Source organism: Anomalospiza imberbis, chromosome 7 (genome assembly GCF_031753505.1).
Source record: "Anomalospiza imberbis isolate Cuckoo-Finch-1a 21T00152 chromosome 7, ASM3175350v1, whole genome shotgun sequence".
Taxonomy (NCBI): domain Eukaryota; kingdom Metazoa; phylum Chordata; class Aves; order Passeriformes; family Viduidae; genus Anomalospiza; species Anomalospiza imberbis.
The window spans coordinates 19906861-19926243 of record NC_089687.1 but is presented as its reverse complement, the minus strand read 5'-3'; the positions used below and the strand labels follow the sequence as shown (position 1 = coordinate 19926243).

Here is a 19383-nt window from a genome sequence, read left to right as displayed (position 1 = left end):
ATTTTCCTTTGGTATGGCTGGTATTTTCCTTTTCCCTCTTTCAAGCTAAAGTTTAGTCAATGAGTCCTTGCCAGCTCTTTTGTCCATTTTCTCCCTCCTTTTTCTCTGAGGACTCTTTTTCTTCTGTAAATATTTAATTCAAAAGTGTTAACATACAACTTCAACAACCTCTCTTCTAGAATTATCAAAGCCATATATCTATTCTAATAATGTGTAAGCACCTTAATTCTAGCAAGGCTATGCTGCTTTAAACCAAGACTAAAATCTACTGAGGGAAAAGAATTGGTAAAAACCAAGTAGAACACAAGACATTGCTGCCTTATTACTGAAACAAAAATATTCTTTTTGCTTAAGTATTTTACTATCTTTTAATTACAGAAACAGAGTTATCTGATATTCCCTCTTACCTGGAATTTTCCATAGGTTATACACAGATACAGAAGTGTCTGGACTCAATCCAATAGCATATGAGGAATTTATACTGAATTGAAAGTTAAACAGACTGCAGGATTCTAATTACCTGGAAAGGTCAAGGGTAGTAATGCATGTTTTTGGCTTTGGGGTTTTTTTGTAATACAGGCTCCTGATCTAGTAAAAACCAAACTGGATACCTGTTTTCCCTCTCTCAGAAGAGAATGGTGGCTATGTAATCTATAATACACAAATACACATTTGCTTCTTTTTGCTTATTTTTTTACATGACTATTAATTTTGCTGCCATTAAGTAGGTGACTTAGCAGATTAACAATGAAATATGGGCTCAGCTGCAAAACAAATTCAAACCCACCAATGAACAAAATATCAACTAGCTCTTTAAAGCACACTTAAATCAACATTTATTTTCAAGTTTCCTGCTTATAATAGTTCATCAGGCAGAAAAATAATGAGCAAAAATAAAGGGTAAAAGGTAGTCAGTTCCAGAATTATGCACAATCTCCTTTTGACTGTCAAGATTCACTTCATGCATTGCCAAAAGAGAGGTGCTTCAGGAAGACTATAAAAAGTCAGTCAAAAGAGGCTTTCTAAGAAACCTCCATCACATGAACAATCTGTGCTTCAAAATAGTATGTATCTGATAAACACCACCTTTAAAGTAATAAGTACGGACAGAAAAAATGTGCTAAGCACACTAATTATCTTGAAGGCCAAATAATAACCTTCAGAAAATGTATTAAACCAAATCTCAGTTATGTAATTTTTTAGTCCATACAAACAGATAGAAAATGAATGAAAAAGTATTGCAAAGTGTTCTGCTTGGGAACATCTGGATTATCTTTGACTTTTTCCCTTGAACATTGCAATTCACAGGCCACTGGTTTCAGTCAGATTTGGCATCTGCAAGGTTTCATTAGCCTTTTTCAGAACATGACAAGGCATCATTTATTTCTGTCATTTATTCTTCAGTTTCCACTTTCAGTTTCTGGCTACACTGAGACAGAAACAAGTGTTTCATTTCAGAAATATTTTTGGATGGAGGGGAAAACATACAGCTTTGCATTCCACTGGTCAACCTTCCAAGCAAAAATTCAGCATAATTGACTTATAATAATGCTTTGTTATCTCATTTATTCACAGAAATTTCAGAGGGTTAAAGAGGCACAAGCAAATTAAGAGCAATTGAAACAGGGGAAGTAATAGTATTTTTTATTTATAACCAGTTCTCATCTTAAGTGCAATGTAGTATTCTGCTTTTTTATTAAAATCATTGCTCTGTGAATTTGCAGAGCAGTAGAATGTCAGTTGCCAAAGAAATGAAAATAGGACAGCAATACTTCTGTGCCTGACTGAAATACATATGGTGGTGTCTAGACACTACACTTCTGTAGCTGGAATATTAAAATACTGCAATTACACAGCATATTTGTAGAAATTTATGGGGAAGTAAAATATCTTCTTACATCTGGAAGTGAAAATCCCACAGATAAATTTCTAAGGAAAATTACTGAATTGTGTGTGTTTCACACTCCCACTGTACATTAGCCTGTTTAAGAGGCCTGAGTAGGATGCCTGCCTGAAAGCACTGCCCAGTGAAGCAGATCCACTCTTGGAAAGCTAAATGCTGGCTCAAGAAAGACACAGAGGAATGCTACAAACTGTTTCTTTTAAGCATAGGAAGATTGCCAAGGGAAGAACTAGACCATTTGGAGTCTGACATGGAACCGTGTACGACAGTCCTGGGCTCCTGCTGAGATCTTACTCAACCCAGGAGGACAAAGCAGAGCAAAGGCTCTGTCATTACATAGTGACTCTTATTTTCAAAGAAGAAAACACCTTCTTATCCTTCCATTTCACAAAGGTGAGCATTTTTTTAGTTGAGGCTCTACAGAAGTACAAATAAACCTAACAGTAACCCCATGAAAGAAGTTTATTACAACATGATTGATATGGCTGGTGCTGAACATGCAATTCAATCACTACACTCAGCAAAAGTAAGCACTTAAACCCTGCCCTTTCAAAGGAAGTAAGGATCTTTTAATATTATTACTCCAACTTTACTTATGTTTTTTCAACTTAGTATTGTATGAACTGGTATTATTCTGATAGTTCTGCCAGTCTAGTTCAGAAATAAACACTTGCAGAAGGAATGGTGGCCATTAGTTAATGGTGGCATATTTCCAATGGACCATTAGGAGGATCATAATAAATATTCTGAAGCAATAGACTGAATAAATGCTGAAACCTAAAGAAATGTACAACATGTGTAAGAGTATAATTAAAAAAAAAAAAGGAATTATCATTTAAGGTAATATGTCTTCTGAGCAAGAGGACTGTATGTGGAATGAAATTTATTTGTTCCCTCTCCTATTCCATCCAGTAAGCTTTATCCTAAAATAGTTAAATTTTTGTCTGTTTAAAAAAAACCCCAACCTGTATGGCTTATGAATATCTGTACATGATAACTGGGGTGAAGTCTAATAAACACAGTATGAGAAACATGAAAAGTTTATTCATTACCAAAAAGGTCCCATGACTACAATTCAAATAAACTCTCTCTTAGGCAGAACTAAATGACAATAATACAGTAAGACTGTAACCCAATAAACCTGTAAAGACACTAATGTAAAACTCATGTGCTCCTTGAAACAGTTGGATAAGCCATGGAAAATATCTTGGGGGAAATACAGACTCATGTAAGCAAGGGAATCTAGGAAAGGATAAAGGTAGCTAAACCACACTGAAGGTAATGATGGACATTATGTCCATCCTAATGATGGACGTAATGTGTAGCAAAACAATTAGTGATGCAATAAGAGACCAAAGAAACCGCTACAGAGCTGATCTATTAAAACATCATGGAACACATGAAGATCAAGAGGGGTGATTTTTTTCTTTTAATGCAAAATTTAACCACCACCTCATGCTGAATATTCTATGGTAAGCTCTGAAAAGAAGGATCTCCTGGATAATTTTAAAAATTCAGAGAAAATGAAGAATTGAAAGAAGCAATGGTAAATGACAGACACAGGACAAGGGAACATTTTGAAGATGGGAAGCAGCACCTTAGCAAAAGGAAAAAGACAATGACAAGATTGGGAAAAATATCAAAGTACTAACAAAGTGAGAAGAGCAAAAAGTAAAAATGAGGGACAAAAAAGATGATAAAGATAAACAAACAAAATCTCCAAAGGCAAAACTAGGATAGAGAAGTAAAAATACATCTACAATAAAAATAGAGGGTATAATATGGAACACAATTCTTCCTTCCTTCCTCAATTTTCTTTCAGTAATTATGAGTAACTAAGGTGATAACATACTTTTTAACATGACATGAGCACTCAATTTTAAATAACACATAGAATGGCTAAACAAAGAAGAAAATTATACTTTCATCAACTCAGATCTCTGGTTTTGTTGCAATGTAAGACTTTTTCTGTCCTTTTTTTGTCTCCAGACAGTTCAAGCAGATGTTGCCTGCTCTAAAAGTCTGACGTATTTGCAAGTTGGCAACAGATCATGGATCATCAACTTGCCCAACGAATCTACCTTATTGTAATTCAAAACATCTTTATCCAGCACTTGTATTAATATGTGAACAGTCTGATAAGAGGGAATCTGATAGAACTACACGGGGAATGAAGAAACCTAGCAGTTACATTTTAGCTAATTTAACCAAACTAAACTTCATAAAGTTAATCACTTTAGTCAGCCAAGTAGAAAGATGAAATATGTTACGACTATTTTTTTTCCTATGCTCTCAGAGACTGTGGTGGTGGATGCCAAAGCAGAGATACCATCTCACTCAAAAGGAGAAATGTTCCTTTCCCCTGTCACTGTCCAAGCTACTGAAGAAAGGTTTGCTCAGAAATAAAAGTGGGTGCTCCCTTTCCAAGAGCACAAGGGTTGCTTTGTTGCTTCTTCTGTTCTCACAGGCATACCTTTTTTTTTTTTTTTTTTTTTTGGTAAATACAGATCTCATTCATGGCATCTCAACATTCATTTGCCAAGTAGATTAAAATGCCAGTCTTCAAGATCTTAGATATATACTTTACATCTTAGAGATCTTATATCTTAGAGATAAGCAGGGCCATGTTCAAGTTACCTCTAACTTTTTTTTGGATACACTATAAAAATTTTGACACTTTTTCAATAAAGCAAATATAGACCTCTGTAAAAATAATTATATGTGCCTTGGAAAATTCACTTGGTTTTGATAAGTTTTACCAGCTTTTTTTCACTCTTCAAACCTTTTACACCTTTATATCTGTATGCTTTCAATGCAAATTTTTGAGGGTTACTAACAACACTAGACAAATTAGTCCAGTAATTGTTTATTCAGACTGGCTAAGTAATTAAACTATCCTGTTTACTATTTAAATTCTTCCTAAAACCCATATATGGATGAAGTGAACATTTCTCCCCATAGCACAGACTAACATAGGCTGGAAAGGACCTCAGAAGGTCTCTATTCCAACCTCCTGCTAAAAACAGCATCATTTGAGTTCAGCTGAGGTTTCTCAAGGCTTTATTTTCTCAGGTCTTCACACTTCAAGTTAATTTTCAGTCAATTGTCAGTAAGGACTCTTGAGTTATCATGGAAGCCAGCACTTTGAAACCCAGGCCTTGAACGTGGATATTGCTTTGTGTCCCTGCACTCCCAAGATCACATTTAGACGTACATAAATACTGAACCTTAGCACAGAACCAACTTACAGGCCATTGCACCGGGCCTTCATCATTATTTACCACTTTCCCCCTCTTCTATTTCCTTTCTCCATTCCCTGCTTGCTATTTCTTCAAACAGCACTGTAACATTTGCCAACCTAGCATTGCAAAGGCATTTAATCTGACTACATTCCAGTTTGTTCATATGTAAAATGTGGCCTCTCTGCAGAGAATGCACTAACTAGAATCTTGCCTGGGAGTCTTTCCTTGGCCTCATGACAGTTGTGGAAACTTGCACCTCCTGTAGGACCTCTTGGGAGAAGCTGCAGTACAACAGAAATCTAAACGGCATTTCATGATCATGAAATAAACCCACTGGAATCATTATTACTCCCTGAATACTGGAGATATAAAGATTTATGACCAATGCCTACTCCAATAAATATTTCTTTAAAAATTTTATGAGTTCTAACTTATGACTATATCTCTGATAAGGAAGAAATATAAGCCACTAATTGTTAATAGTAAATGTGCAGATATGTGTAGTGCATTATTACTGCACTAACCATGAGTAATTATTAAAAATACTGCATACAATTTTAACATTAATCAAACTGATAACTGCAGCAAGCAAATCAATACCTTTCAAAGCCCAGCTTCTTTTCACCAAATATGTTTGCAAATAGTGTGATTACTTTTTATTGCATATTTCTGAAAATTACTTTAGAGAGCAAAGCACACAGGCATTTGGTTACTTTTTATTACAAAAAAATAACCAGTACACATTCATTACGATCCTAAGGATAATTACAGTCTTTCTAGAATGTGGCTAGTATCTAAAAAGTTCATGTTCTCCTTCTTCTGCTTCTATCAGCCAGCAAATTAATTCCTTTATATATATGAACATCAATATTCTATTTTGAATAGAAAAAAATCATCAGTTTTTCAACTACATCCCATGAAAGTCTCTGGAACTGTGAAATGTACAAGGTGTCTTATTTACTCTGCAATAGCAAACTATGTGAAGAGATTATCTTTTGTTCATGGAAAAATCTAATTTAATTTACTTGGCTCAATTCATTATAAATTATGTGGCCTACTGAACTCCAATATTAAACATAGACTATAAAGTTTATTTTGGAACCCCACAAGGCTAATGGCATGTGATGAAGTTTCACTTCTTTAGAACTGCACTACAAACCAGAACAGAATTTTATTACTTTCTTTCAAACATTAAGTTCTAACTTATATTTCCAAGGCACAAGTACAGAAAGTTGCCTGCGCACCAATGGCCCTGCATAACCACCTGTTAAATGCCCAATAACTCAACAGAACACAAGTGTGTGTTTTGCACGGGCAGCAATCTAGGGATAAAGACACATGCAAAAAAAAAAAAAAGATGATGTTTGACAAGGTAAGACATTGCAGGCAAAATATTAAAGTTGTATGAATGAAAATTTATAGAAATGATATATGACTTTCAACCAAGACAGTGTTCCAGACTTCAAAAAAAGCAACTTTTTTGCAGTCTCCTCTTTTTCCTCCATGGCTGAAAGATAAGCTTTATCACCATTTCATATAAAATACCTCTCACTAAAATTTAGTCACACACACAAGAGACTGTACGGTCTGAGTAATCTGCCTGTCAGCATTATGGTTCTGACACCACATAACTTTCCAATCAGAAAGCAATTAAAAAGGGGAGTACAGGTTTGCTACCACGCAACAAATCTTTAATTCAAACATAACCTTTTCCAAATCCACTGCAAAAAACCAAACACCTCTCTGGACTAAGCATGAAGATGGTTAGATGGCATGAGAAAGACATGTGACACAACCACAAGGTAAGGTAGGCTGGCTAGGGATGTTTGATAGCCAGGAAGTCTAAGGGAATTACTTATCCAGTATTTTCCTCTGGCAGTACTGAATACAAGTCTCTTGTGAAACTAGACTTTGATGCAGAGCTCCCCTCAAGGAAGTCTGGTGTGGGTACATGATGTGTCCTCCATTGTGGATAAATCCCATGCCCAAAAATAACATTGTGCTATTTCCAGCCTTTGTGTGCAGTTGCAATACTTGGTATTTGGGGGCCACAAAAAGGAATCAATAACCTAAATTTTCCTTCTTTCCAGTATTTAGAGAATTTAGCACAGTAACTAAGGCTTTATTTGCCTGCAGCTGTTTCATAGAAGAAAAAAAGGGGGGACAAAAGGAAAAAAAAAAACAAACAAACACAGGAGTTTACACAATTTAAGTCCTGAAGGACTGTTTTAAAAGGGATGCAGAATGCAATTTTTATAGACCCTAAGTAGTCAGCTTCATGAATGTTCACTTAATACAAGACCACAACATTCTTAAAATTTCAAGCAGGGAAACCTGCTCTGGTTACCTTGGTGATAAACTGAAGACAAAATAGCACATAATTATTGCTGATGTCACTGCTCCCAATTGTTTCCAAGGTTACAGAGTACCTCAAATAATTGTGATGTTTCATTTCTAGACTGTATTTGAAGCCCATTTTCTGCTCCCAGTAAATTGTTTAGTACTGCTGGTAATCTATCTAAACCTTATCTATTAAGCATCAGCAGCCTCTCAGCAACCTCTGGTAATGATGTAGGCTTATATGTTGAAAATATAGCTACCTAGTTGTTTACTGAGCAACTTGACTCCTAGACTATCTTAATTATTTTTATCCTAAGAATCTATCTCTATATTAATCAATCATAAAAAAATACTTGAACATTAAAAGTCTCAGGGCAAAGCAATATTATATGTGAGCTATCTACCTGAAAGGAAGCTATTCCCTGGGGTAAATGGTGGAAAATTGGTTGTAACTATTGTGAGATTTTCTCACAATCTTCAAACTCATTTTAAATGCAGAGCACAAGTACTTTGCTGCACTAGAAATAAAAAGCAGCCATGCTACATCTTCTCCATTTTACCTCCAGTAAACCTCCAGTTTACTGTGCACCATAGCATGAATCTCCTTAAAAATCAGTATGTGTTCTGTGTAAGGATTATGCTGACAGTATTACTGCCAAAAGACAACTACAGACAATGCTGTTAACTACTATAGTCCTGTCAAGAAACAGGGAGCAGTTTTGAAAGCACACTAAAACCAACATAATTTTAGTGTACAATAATAAAAGTAAGACTTGGTAGGTCAGCTCTATCCCCTAAATCTAACTGAAACATATTTCAAATCCTCACTTCTGAAGGAGACAACACTAGATGTCCATCTCCCACCTCTCCTCCTGCTGGATGCGCCTTTCATCACATGACTGCTCTCAGACTGCAAGGCTTGACCTTGTCAGCAAGAAATTTTCCACTAGAGCAAAACAAAATGGCATTCACTGTATCTTAGCAGTCTGTTATTACTTATGCAATGGACTTTGAAAAGTAATAATTTACTTTAGAAACTGGATGACTAAAACAGTTTATGTGCATTTAATGCACAAAATTAACTGCATATGGAGTCAGTAAAAACATCTGTCAGGCATCTCAGCTTCTAGCTAGGATTCAGAGGCAGTTGAATGCAACATGGAAAGTAACACAGCATCAGAAGTAATTATTTTTTATTTGCTTAGAAAATGGTTGAGAGCTGAGCATGTTTATTTTCATGATTATTCAAGTTTCCTGATGAATTCATTTCAGCTGCATATATTTTAGCTCTTTTGTGTTCTATCAACAACTATACTGGCAGGAAACGTTTGGTGAAACAGTCTGTTTTAAATAAGCACCAAAAATATACCTATAAAACAGTACCCTTCTATTCATGAGAAAGCCAGTTGGAGGAGAGACTCTTGATGAATCAAAAATCAGAAACATACTGTGCAGGCAAAGTCCTCCTTAACAGCTAAAACAGCAAATGCTTACAACAGACTATTCAACAGCAAGCCACAGAGCACAAATTACATTTACTTGCTGAAATTAGGCTATGAATACATACGAATAAAGAGTGCATTTGCAAAATCAAATTCTATCTGTAAATTACTTACAAAAAGGAAGAGAAAGACAAAATCAATGAGAAACAGGCAGATGTAGATAAGTTATGTGATAACTGAACAGTTAAAGGAAGGAAAGGAGGGAAATTGCACCAAGATGGTTTAATTTTAGAGCTAATTCCCTATTGTCTTATGTAATACATAAAAATACTTATAATATTCTACCACTTTCTCAAATATATTAAAATGTCATAAGGTAAATGGAAAACAGATTCCATTTTGCTATGATACAGCTGCTAACTGCATACACTTCAATTTCTAGATCTACCGCCAGACTTAGAAGCCCAGTTATAGATGCATACTTGGTACAGTCTTAGAAATAGCTCTCTGCTTTTTAAATAAAGATGATATAATGAAGGTAAAAGTACTACAAGGTACTCATTACTTTGTTAAACCCTGGCACAGATCTATTTGAATCTGATATTCAAATCCAAGGATGCATTTGACTTTCTGTCAATTCATATACCTGTTAGGAATTAATTAGTAATGATTAAGACCTGTACATCCTTTTAAGGGCTGAGCCCTTGCCCTGAAGTCTTTTGGCACTGCTGCATACTCTGAGACTGTGATAGTAACAATACTAAAATACCTTGTCTTCTTTGCACAAAACTGTTTCCCCATGGACTTAACTCATGTACTGCCAAATCACACAAACACCTACATCCACCACTAGAGGTGTACTGCAGGGATAAAAATGGTCCAGTCCCACTCAACATCTTCAATAATGATGAGGCACAGTGCACTTTCCGCAAGTTTGCTCATGTTCCCACCTGTGAGGAATGGCCGTTACACCACAGGGTTGTGCTGTCATCCAAAAGGAAGGAATCTCAACAGGCTGGAGGTACAGCAAACAGGAGACTCAGAAGTTCAGTAAAAGCAGTGCAGAGCCCTGCACCAGTATTTTCTGGGGGCTGACCACCAGGAAAGCAGCCCTGCACCAGAGGAACTGGGGGTTCCAGTGGACATTGGGTGAACGAGCCAGCTCTGTGCCCTTGTGGTGATGAAGGCTGGTGGAACCCTGGGCTGCCTTAGGAGGGGTGTGGGCAGTGGGCTGAGACAGGTGACCCTTCCTTTCTACCAGCCCTGCTGAGGCCACATGTAGAGCGCTCTGTCCAGTTCTGGCCTCCCCAGTATCAGAGAGGCACAAAGCTACTGGAGACAGTCCAGCAAGTAGTCACTGAGATTGATTAGGGGACTGGAGCACCTCTCACATGAGGAAAGGTTGGGACAGGCAGGATGGTTTAGCACAGAAAAGAGAAAGCTCAAAATGCGTATTAGCAATGTAGAAATACATGAAGGGAGAGCGTAAAGTAAACTGAGCCAGGCTCTTTTCAGTGGTGCCCAGTGACAGCACAAGAGTCGATGTGCACATACTGAAATACAGAAGGTTCAACCTGAACATCAGGAAATATTTTTTCACTGTAGGGGTGACTGAGAAGTGGCACAGGTTGCCCAGACAAGTTGTGAAGTCTCCATCCTTGCAGATACTCAAAGCTGTATGGACACTGTCCTGGGCAATCTGCTACAGATAACTCAGGCTGAGCAGGACAGTTGGACAAAATGACCTCCAGACATCTCTGCCAACCTCAACCATTCTGTGATTCTATGGAAGAAAATACAGCCAAGCACACACACTTTCTGACATTTTCAAAAACATATCAATGCTTCACTTACTGTGAAACCAGTGATCCTGAACTCTTTGGAAAAAAACCCCACAGAATGGAGATTTAAAGCATTGTAAAAGAAATAAAACACAAAGTGCTTCTTGGAAATTCTACTAGCTAGCCAACAACACATTTGGGGACTTAAATAATTTTGAAAATCTAGTCATATTTCACTGGTTCAAGATTGTATGACAAGTCTGTAACCTTCTGAAGAATTAGTAGTGGTCTTTCCAATGCCTAGTCACAGACCCATCTGTTTTTTCACCTAGAGACAGACTATTCTTGAATTGCGTTGCTATTCATACACCAACTAAGGAGAATCCCAAGGACATTTAGTTCTGCTCACTAATTGTAACATGTCACCTTACATTTTGGAATTTTCTATAAAAATACAATCACAAAATAATGTGGATCCAATGTATCAGATAATAAATTATTGTTTAAAAGTCAGCTTATTCCTCAGACAATTAAACATAGCTTTTACAGACACCACGATGCCCTACCTATAACCATAGGCAGAATCTGGTCTTCTGAAGTAGTTTAGTCACATTGCTGTAACTGCACTTCACATTCCTATTCAGAAATAAACAACATTATGCTCTGAAATTTCTATTCCTGATGTCCAATTATTTACCATAAGACTATTTTCAGCATATTCCTTTAATTACTTTAAACACTTCATATTAAGTAACTACAATTGTATTAATTCTTTTGGATTTTGTTTTAAAAAAGCAACCAACTCTCAGCTATATTGTTCTACAACACATACTTGTGTTTCTTTACCATTCCAAGCAGCAGCAGTAAAAGTGCAAGCTACATGATACATCAGGATCATGTCAACACCAATGCAGATGGCAAAATTACAGAAAACCTGCAATATGAGAAGCTGCAATATGAAGGGCTGTGTTAGAAAATGTTAGTATGTTAGTATTTAAAATGTCCCCACAATGGATCTTACCTGTTTAGATGGATGAAACTACCTGCAGTACACCAGATGCCTCTGTAAACAGCAAAGCAAGGTGAAGGTGCTACAGGCTGTCCCACAGTCACTCTATCTACTGAAGTTATATTCTATTGTCTATTCTCTCTCTTGACATGATCATACCTTAAAAATGACAGTAATTGAGTACTCTTGAAGAACTTCTTCAGAGTTTATTTACCAACATAAAAGGTGAGTGTATGGTGGCACAGAGAGAAAGATACTGCCTATGTACAAAGTACCATGAAGCTGAAGTTGCAATTGAGTAGGAGGTGGTTTGATCCTGCTGGATGCAGGTTAGCTGCTGAAGCAGTCAAGCATCAGTAAATTCAAACTAACAAGTATTCCCAAGAGCTGTAAGTCTCAACACAGTCCAACACAGGTTAAGAACTGCACCATTCAACGACTACTCACAAGCTCAACTCCATTCCACTCCTGGCTATTTATTGTGAATTAATGAAGCATAATAATTTTAAATGAAATTTCACTTAATTCTCAGATTTTGTGAGTTAGGAAATTAAAGAGCCATTTCTTATCACCAACCAATTTTAAAACAGGTGCCTTCCACTGCTCTCAGAAGAACACTTGAGTGATAGATTTGAGTGGAGAATTTGGTTTAATTCCTGTTAGTGTCAGCTGTCAGTGTAACCTAGAAAAATTGCTCTTTACCGTGTCCCTGTAAAAAAAGACTTTATACAAAGAGACAAATCCTGAAAAGCAGGATCTTTGCAACATGACCTGAAATCCTCACTTTAGAGCGGTACATACATCCCACCCACCCTTTCCAGACTACAATATACCATCTTTATCTCTTCTTTGCCACACTATTTTTTATAGTTGTTACTTTTCAAAATTTCAAATAATTGCCAGTGATTTGTCTTGATACTCTATGAGATAGTACTGAGATGATGTAACATTTCTCACAAGATAACATAGTTTGAAGAATTTATGGATGTATTTTACTTTAAAAAGCTTAGGTGTAATGATATTTGAGAATATTTCATTTTGTAATATTTTTGCCAAAACTGACACACCTAAGTAGTGACAGCAGATGGAAGAGGTTAAAAGTATCAACTCCCCTATTACCAACTTTGCTACGCCACCTTCCTTTCATAATTTAGACCCTTCTGTTGGAGATTTGAAAATATATTCTAGGCAGATGACATGTTAACAGAATAATTTCATGGTTCAGTGTCTTCGCAGTATGATTTATCTCTTATCTCTAGGCACTGGAGGTCCTTTTTCAGGAGATTTATTAGTTAGATCCAAGAATCCATTTTGATGAGAGAGAATATGTGCATTATTGCAAAACAGAACCTTAACATTTGCTCTAAGATAATGCCTCCTTCTCATTAGCAGTTTTAAGAAAAGTCCCATGCATGTGCTATCACAACTGTTTCTAAGATACAAGGAAAGTTTAACCACAGGAAGTTGCTTAAACATCTGCTCACAGCTCAGGCCATATTATCAAAAGTATGAAGTTAATACTTAGACACCTTAAGGAAAACCATGGTGTTTTCAAAAACACTTAGCATGCAGGATCTCCTGTTGTGAAACACGAGTCAGGGTTTGAGGGAAGTGCAGCACAGTGGGATCACCTTTTTTCTTATGCCCAAGTTGAAGTACTTGGTGATTTCTGAGGGTTCACTGTCCTCTAGAAATAAGATATTTTGTTGAGATAAATTCAGTCCCAAATCACATTTTATGTTGCTTGACGCAGTGATAGAAAATGTGAATTTAAATGGGCATAGGAGACCTCCTCTTCCCACAATGCCATATAACACATCGTGGGACTCTATGGTGCATGCACAGATGTGCTCCTTTGCCAGCCTCTGAGCTATTAAATCTGGAGATTAGTCCATCCCTGGTCCAAGTTACATAACGCAGATGTGAATCTGGAGGCAGTTAAGTTTAACAGAAGTCCTTGACTTGAGTTCTACACAAGATATCTCCAAAGATCTTGTGGATATGCAAACTGCTCTGACTGCCAGTATAAAATTATTCATCCAGTGGTTGATTCAAATCCTATGAAGTCAAAGTAAAGACTCGTTGATTTAAATTATACTCATTTAAGACGAAGGTCTAGTTCTGCTGCTCACTATGATGAAACTCAATGCCAAGGCTAAAAGCACAATTGACTCTCACTAGAAAAAAAGCCAATGATTAAACTGACAGAGAAACTTGACTATTTGAGACTGGAAGAAGCCTACAGAAACACACACAGACATTTCTTTACCTAGTTTTGGCAATTTTGCCAATACTAACATTTTAATATATTCATGAGAACAGATTATTAAATCGTGATTGATAACAAAACTTGAAAACCACTGCAAAATTTTCTGCTAATGTAAAGAAACCAGCATCACAGACAACAGATCAGTCTAGTACACAGAAGGCAGTATAAATAGAAAGATACCGATCCACTGGAGTCAGCACATAGAGAAACAGGTAATCTGTAGACAGAAATCAAAGACTCTACATGCCCTATTTTTTTTGTATCTTCCTATTGCTTGCTCTTACTTTTGGTATCACTTCTGTGCTCTTAAACTGTTTTGAGCACTGATAAAATTTTTAGATATTGTTTTAGTAATCTGAAGCCTCCCTTGCCTTAACTGCCCAGGCACTCATGAAAAGGCAACAAGATCAACTGCTGCTTCAGTATGAATAATTTTGGAAACAGTGGTGGTAGTTCATGTCTGAGCTGGGGAGAAGGAGATAACTGTATAAGCCAGAATCCAGCACAACTGCATCTGCATATAAATAGACTTAATCAGAAATGCAAATTGCAATCAGACAAAATTTTAAAGGCCTATGATAACTGTGTAGATAACAAAAGGTCAAATACTTGTAATGCTGAAAATTTTAAACTGTTAAGTCAGTGGTGATTCTTCATTAGCCAAAATGTGGAAAAGACTAGTACATGCCAACCTAATCAATAATGGACAATTTCTATATATCTTCTATTATTACAGCTGGTCTGTTGCTAAACCCTATTTTACACTGGCAATCTCAACTTATTCAGGAAGACTCAATGAAATGAAAACAAATGAAATCAAATATAGACTGTAGGAAATAATACAGCTAATTTACATGACTATATATAGAAAGAAATTTATATCCCTTTCTCATATCTAATCTAATTTATATTGGATTGTCCACGGATGACAATCCAAATCTTCACATTTTAACATCCTCAGGTAAATGAAAAAATAAATTATGACTACAGTTTACTGAAACTGCCAGACTGCTTCATAGCACTGTCAAAACTGTATGTTTTTCTTTTACAGTAAAACAAGCCTAAGACTCTAGGGGAATAATATATGAAAACATTATTTAACAATTACAAATGTTGGCTTCTCCATTTGAAATAAACGTTTTCATCAGTAGTAGGTAAGAAAAGTTCTGTTGGAAGGAAGGTACCAGGATATTACATGATTTTATATTCTAAGGTAAGAATAAAATAAATAAGTCTTCATAATTTCAATGAGTTCTAAATAAAAATTATTGTAGAAGACAGACTGAAAAAAATCTTTAACATTACAGATTTTTATTGTTTTTCTGTAGAAGAGATTCTTAGGATTTTAAGCACCAACATTTGCCAAATAGGTCTCCTTTGAGTAACTGCCTTCGAACAAAATAGTGAGTGAAGAGAGCCATCTAGTGCCATACCTTGGAATTTTAAAAAGGGTTTTCACCGGATGCATGTCAAATAAAGGAGGGTCTCCATCCCCCAGTTCAATAGCTGTTATTCCCAAGGACCATACGTCACATCGAGCATCATATGAGTAGTCATACTGTTGTTCACAAGCAATGACCTATCAGAAAGGAAGCAGAGAAACCAACGCTTTAATCTAATTTACAACTCATGTCATCCAATAGAACAGGAAAGTACTTTTTTGAGTCATGTCTAAAATGCTATGTAGCTATCAAATTCATATCATTTTTGCCTGTATATACCAGACAGAAGAAACACCACAAAAAGGTAACATCAAATTAGAACGTCTCTTATGTTTGCTTTCTTTAAAAACAATATCTTTTTTTAATATACATTAAGCTCCATGGGATGCTTCAAATATCTATACAAAGAACATCAATAATAAATTGTTTTTTTGAAAGAACGACTTACAAAGACCTATTATAATAGCAGAGAACCCTATTGATGTTATTCTTATTAACTTCTATGACTATTCATGAGGATAGACCGATTTGTACAGCTGGTTTTTAGATACGATTATTCCATCAGTAATTTCTGCCCTTTTTTGTTGTTGTTTGTTTGTTTTCTGTTTTATTTTGTATTTACTGCATTTGAGTAGTTTAAAAAAATCTTAGGCAACATACCATGTACCTTGTCTAAGAAAAATGGAAGTGAGCAGGAGTCTCTCCTTGGATATCAGAACTGTTTTACATCACAGACTTAATGCACACTTCCAGCCAACTCACCAATCACATTCTAATACACTAACTATTCATGTCAGCTGAATCTAAATGTGAGATTCAAACCAAAGTTTAAATTTAGCCCTTATCTTTACAAAGGGATGAGACAAAAATTGCAGCTTCATTGCATTTTATTATGATTTGGAATTATGTCTCAAGTTTGTCTTTCCAAATCTCATCAATTAAACAATTACTTTAAAATAATTTGTTGGATCCCTGCATATTGCTAGTATAAACTTCCATGGTTTTTCTCACAGTTTTTAAAGTATGTTTAGTAATTTGTACTTAAGATAGAAGAACATGTCCTAGGGTGGCTGTACCTATGTTCTAGAAGAGATTTTCTATTTTTTAACTTCTGTATTACTTCTCGATTCCTGTGCTAGGGCTTCAGTTTGGAACAACACTTTGCACAGATTGCAACATGCAAGTCAGCAACACGAGCAGCTGCTGGCTGAGAGTCACCTGTTATAAAGAAACCTTTCCTGGAGAAGCCGCTGATTCCATCCTAACCTCTTAGTTACTTTCTCTATAAACTGCACCTATCAAAGGCATTCCTCACTCTGGTAGTGATTCTATCCAACATGCCCACAGAAATTGTTTGCCTCTCATTTGGGACTCATGACCCCACTGTAGCGCACCCATCATTTATTTTATCAGAAACTGGGGTGTTGAACACAGTTAAAATAATACTGAAATGTTTGGGAATGGGAGAGGTTTGCATTAAAGTTGCACATCAGTTAATTCCTTTTCTTTTCCTAGAACAAATCAGTCAAGAAAAATGAAGACGCTTCCAAATTTTTTATCAATGTTTTGACAAGTGTTGAGATCACTCCTTCTCCTCAATTTTTTTCAGTAAGTATGCCAGAGAAAGGGTAAAAATGAAAGTAAGCACCACAAAAGAAGATTCTGAGATTTTTTTCCTTCAACTTGAAGAGGCAGAGCTTTGTTAGTTAATCCAGTGTTTTTCAAAATTGTCACAAAAAGATTTCTCCATCTCTCTTCTCTTCAACAGAATGTCTTAAATAAAAGCTCTGGAATAATTTTTAGTTCTTCAAAATGTTCACTATAGCCTTGATCTCATCATGGAGATCACGCTATCTCATGAAATATGGACAGTAGCTTGAGCTTCTACACAGCTCAAGTAGAGTGCTTCAAAACACACCTGTTTCAGAGGCCTTTGTGACAATTGCATTTTCTTATATCATTTATGAGAGAGAAAAGTCAAATGCAAAAATTTGGAAAGTCAGTGTAGAGATCCATCAAAGATACTTAAATAATATATTATGAAGACACTATCATTGAAATTTTGCTCAGAGATTGAAGAGGAAGCTTATATTTCTTGTTTATTTTGGAGTTTTCTATACAGTTCCCCAAATCATCTGTATATTCAATGAGACATCCTCAAAAAAAATCATCCAAGTTGACTCCCAAGGCCACGACTTGGAAATCTATCCATAAGTGGCTAACTTTATGCACTGTGCCCTCCTTCCTTTTTTAACACATGAAAAATATTTTTCTGCTTAGTATAAATCTGTTAAAGCCCATTTCCTGGAGGTGAATACCTTGGAAGTTGCTTGGATTCTCATAAGTGTACTGAGACCTTTGCAAATACTTGTTTATTTGTTCTCAAATTCTATGATGCAGAAGAACACATTTTCATTTTCAAAAGAAGGAAAAGAAAGACCTGCTCAAGGTCATACTGGACTTTATCAGCAATGCCACACACATAGCTGGTGTTCCACATTCAAAGATATCATGATTCTTCCCTACAAGCACATCACAATTGCTTCTAACTACAGGACAATGACAAACTTTGTTCTATATCTTGGTTTTATGAAGTTTAACAAACTAAACTATTAAGTCTTAGGCCCATTTTCATCTTCACAGTGTATTACCTACCAAAGAGAAAGGAATGAATAACACATCTTCTGCTCCACACCTAACAGATACACCTCCAGTACGTGACAGTATAATGACAGTATGGCAAAATACTGCCATTCTAACCAAGGGGAATTAGACACCATTAGATTCTCCTCCAGTCTATTACAGAGGCTATGGTGACTATTTTAGAAAAAATATTCCCCTTAATAGGTATTCTTTTTTTAAAAGACATTCACCCAGTGGACCATATGAACCAGTATGTTTTAGACCATTAGCTTGACAATAGTGAGATTAGTCTCACAGAAAAGATACAAAATTAACTACTATCTTCACCCAGTATGCAGAATGTACATGCATCACTTTGGTTTGAAATGAGTATTCAATTTCTGTGGAACTTATTATTAGAATTTTGCCAACTTATGTGCCCCTTGGAGAAATGCAGATGTGACTAATTTCAATTTTTAAAACAAGAATCAAAATGTTCAGTTTTTTCCTTGATGAAAGATGTGCATCAGCAGTTTGCTTGATGTGTTGGCTAGCAGAGAACACTCTCTTGCAATGTGAAGAAGAGAGTGTTCTTTAAGTCACAGTTTACAAGCCAGCCAAGTTCTTGGGAATGCCCCAATCCTGTACTGCCTTGAAAACTATGCTACTCCCTGCAGAGCAAAAATCTCTAAAAGCCAAAAACAAAAGGGGCTATTGACTTACCCTTCTTTACATTCCTGTCTCTATCAGAAACTGAGAAACACTTTTGTTTTTTTTTAATCTCTACTTCTCATTGGAGTTTTGGAGCCAAGAGTACCACTCAGCACTGCTGAGGCCTGCTCTGCCCAGTGGGGTATGAAGACACGATCTGAAACTGAAGAACATGTCTCTTCCTTTCTCTTCCTTGTGCAAAGACAGCACATTTGTACCAATTTTATATCCAGCAAAATCTTGCCCTGCTTGTAAAAGCGAAACATAAAACATAGTTTGCTTTGCTGCAAACACTATGTTCATGGCAAAGCCTCAGGGGGTGATGTAGCTAAGCTTGAGATTTGCTAGTAAACATCACAGGAATAAACACCAAGTCTTTCACTTTAGCATTTATTTAATGCTGGCTGCATGCACACAGTGGCCTGGGTTGCTAAGGAGACAGGCTGTCATCTTTTGTTTTAGTTGTAATTTCATCATGATTTCATGCCCAGTCATACTGCTGTAGGTTGAAAAGCATTCAAACACCAGACAGAGAAACGGAAAGTGTGATGGTAGTTGTCAACACTAATTGTGCTGAGGGTCACACTGGTACAGAATAGGGGGGATAGGGAATTCACAGGTC

At 36.3% G+C, this 19383-nt stretch overlaps 1 protein-coding gene across 13 annotated transcripts in view; it reads right to left on the bottom strand.

Moving 5' to 3' along the window:
* Nucleotides 1-19383, bottom strand: part of MYO3B (myosin IIIB) — a 214312-nt gene that overhangs the window by 151827 nt on the left and 43102 nt on the right. For all 13 annotated transcript variants that reach the window (XR_011000806.1, XM_068195832.1, XM_068195831.1 and 10 more), the window contains exon 9: nucleotides 15420-15565. Coding sequence is in view for 12 of the 13 variants with exons in the window: in XM_068195832.1 (XP_068051933.1) it covers nucleotides 15420-15565 (146 nt within the window). In the remaining variant the exon portion in view is untranslated. The remainder of the gene's footprint in view (nucleotides 1-15419; nucleotides 15566-19383) is intronic.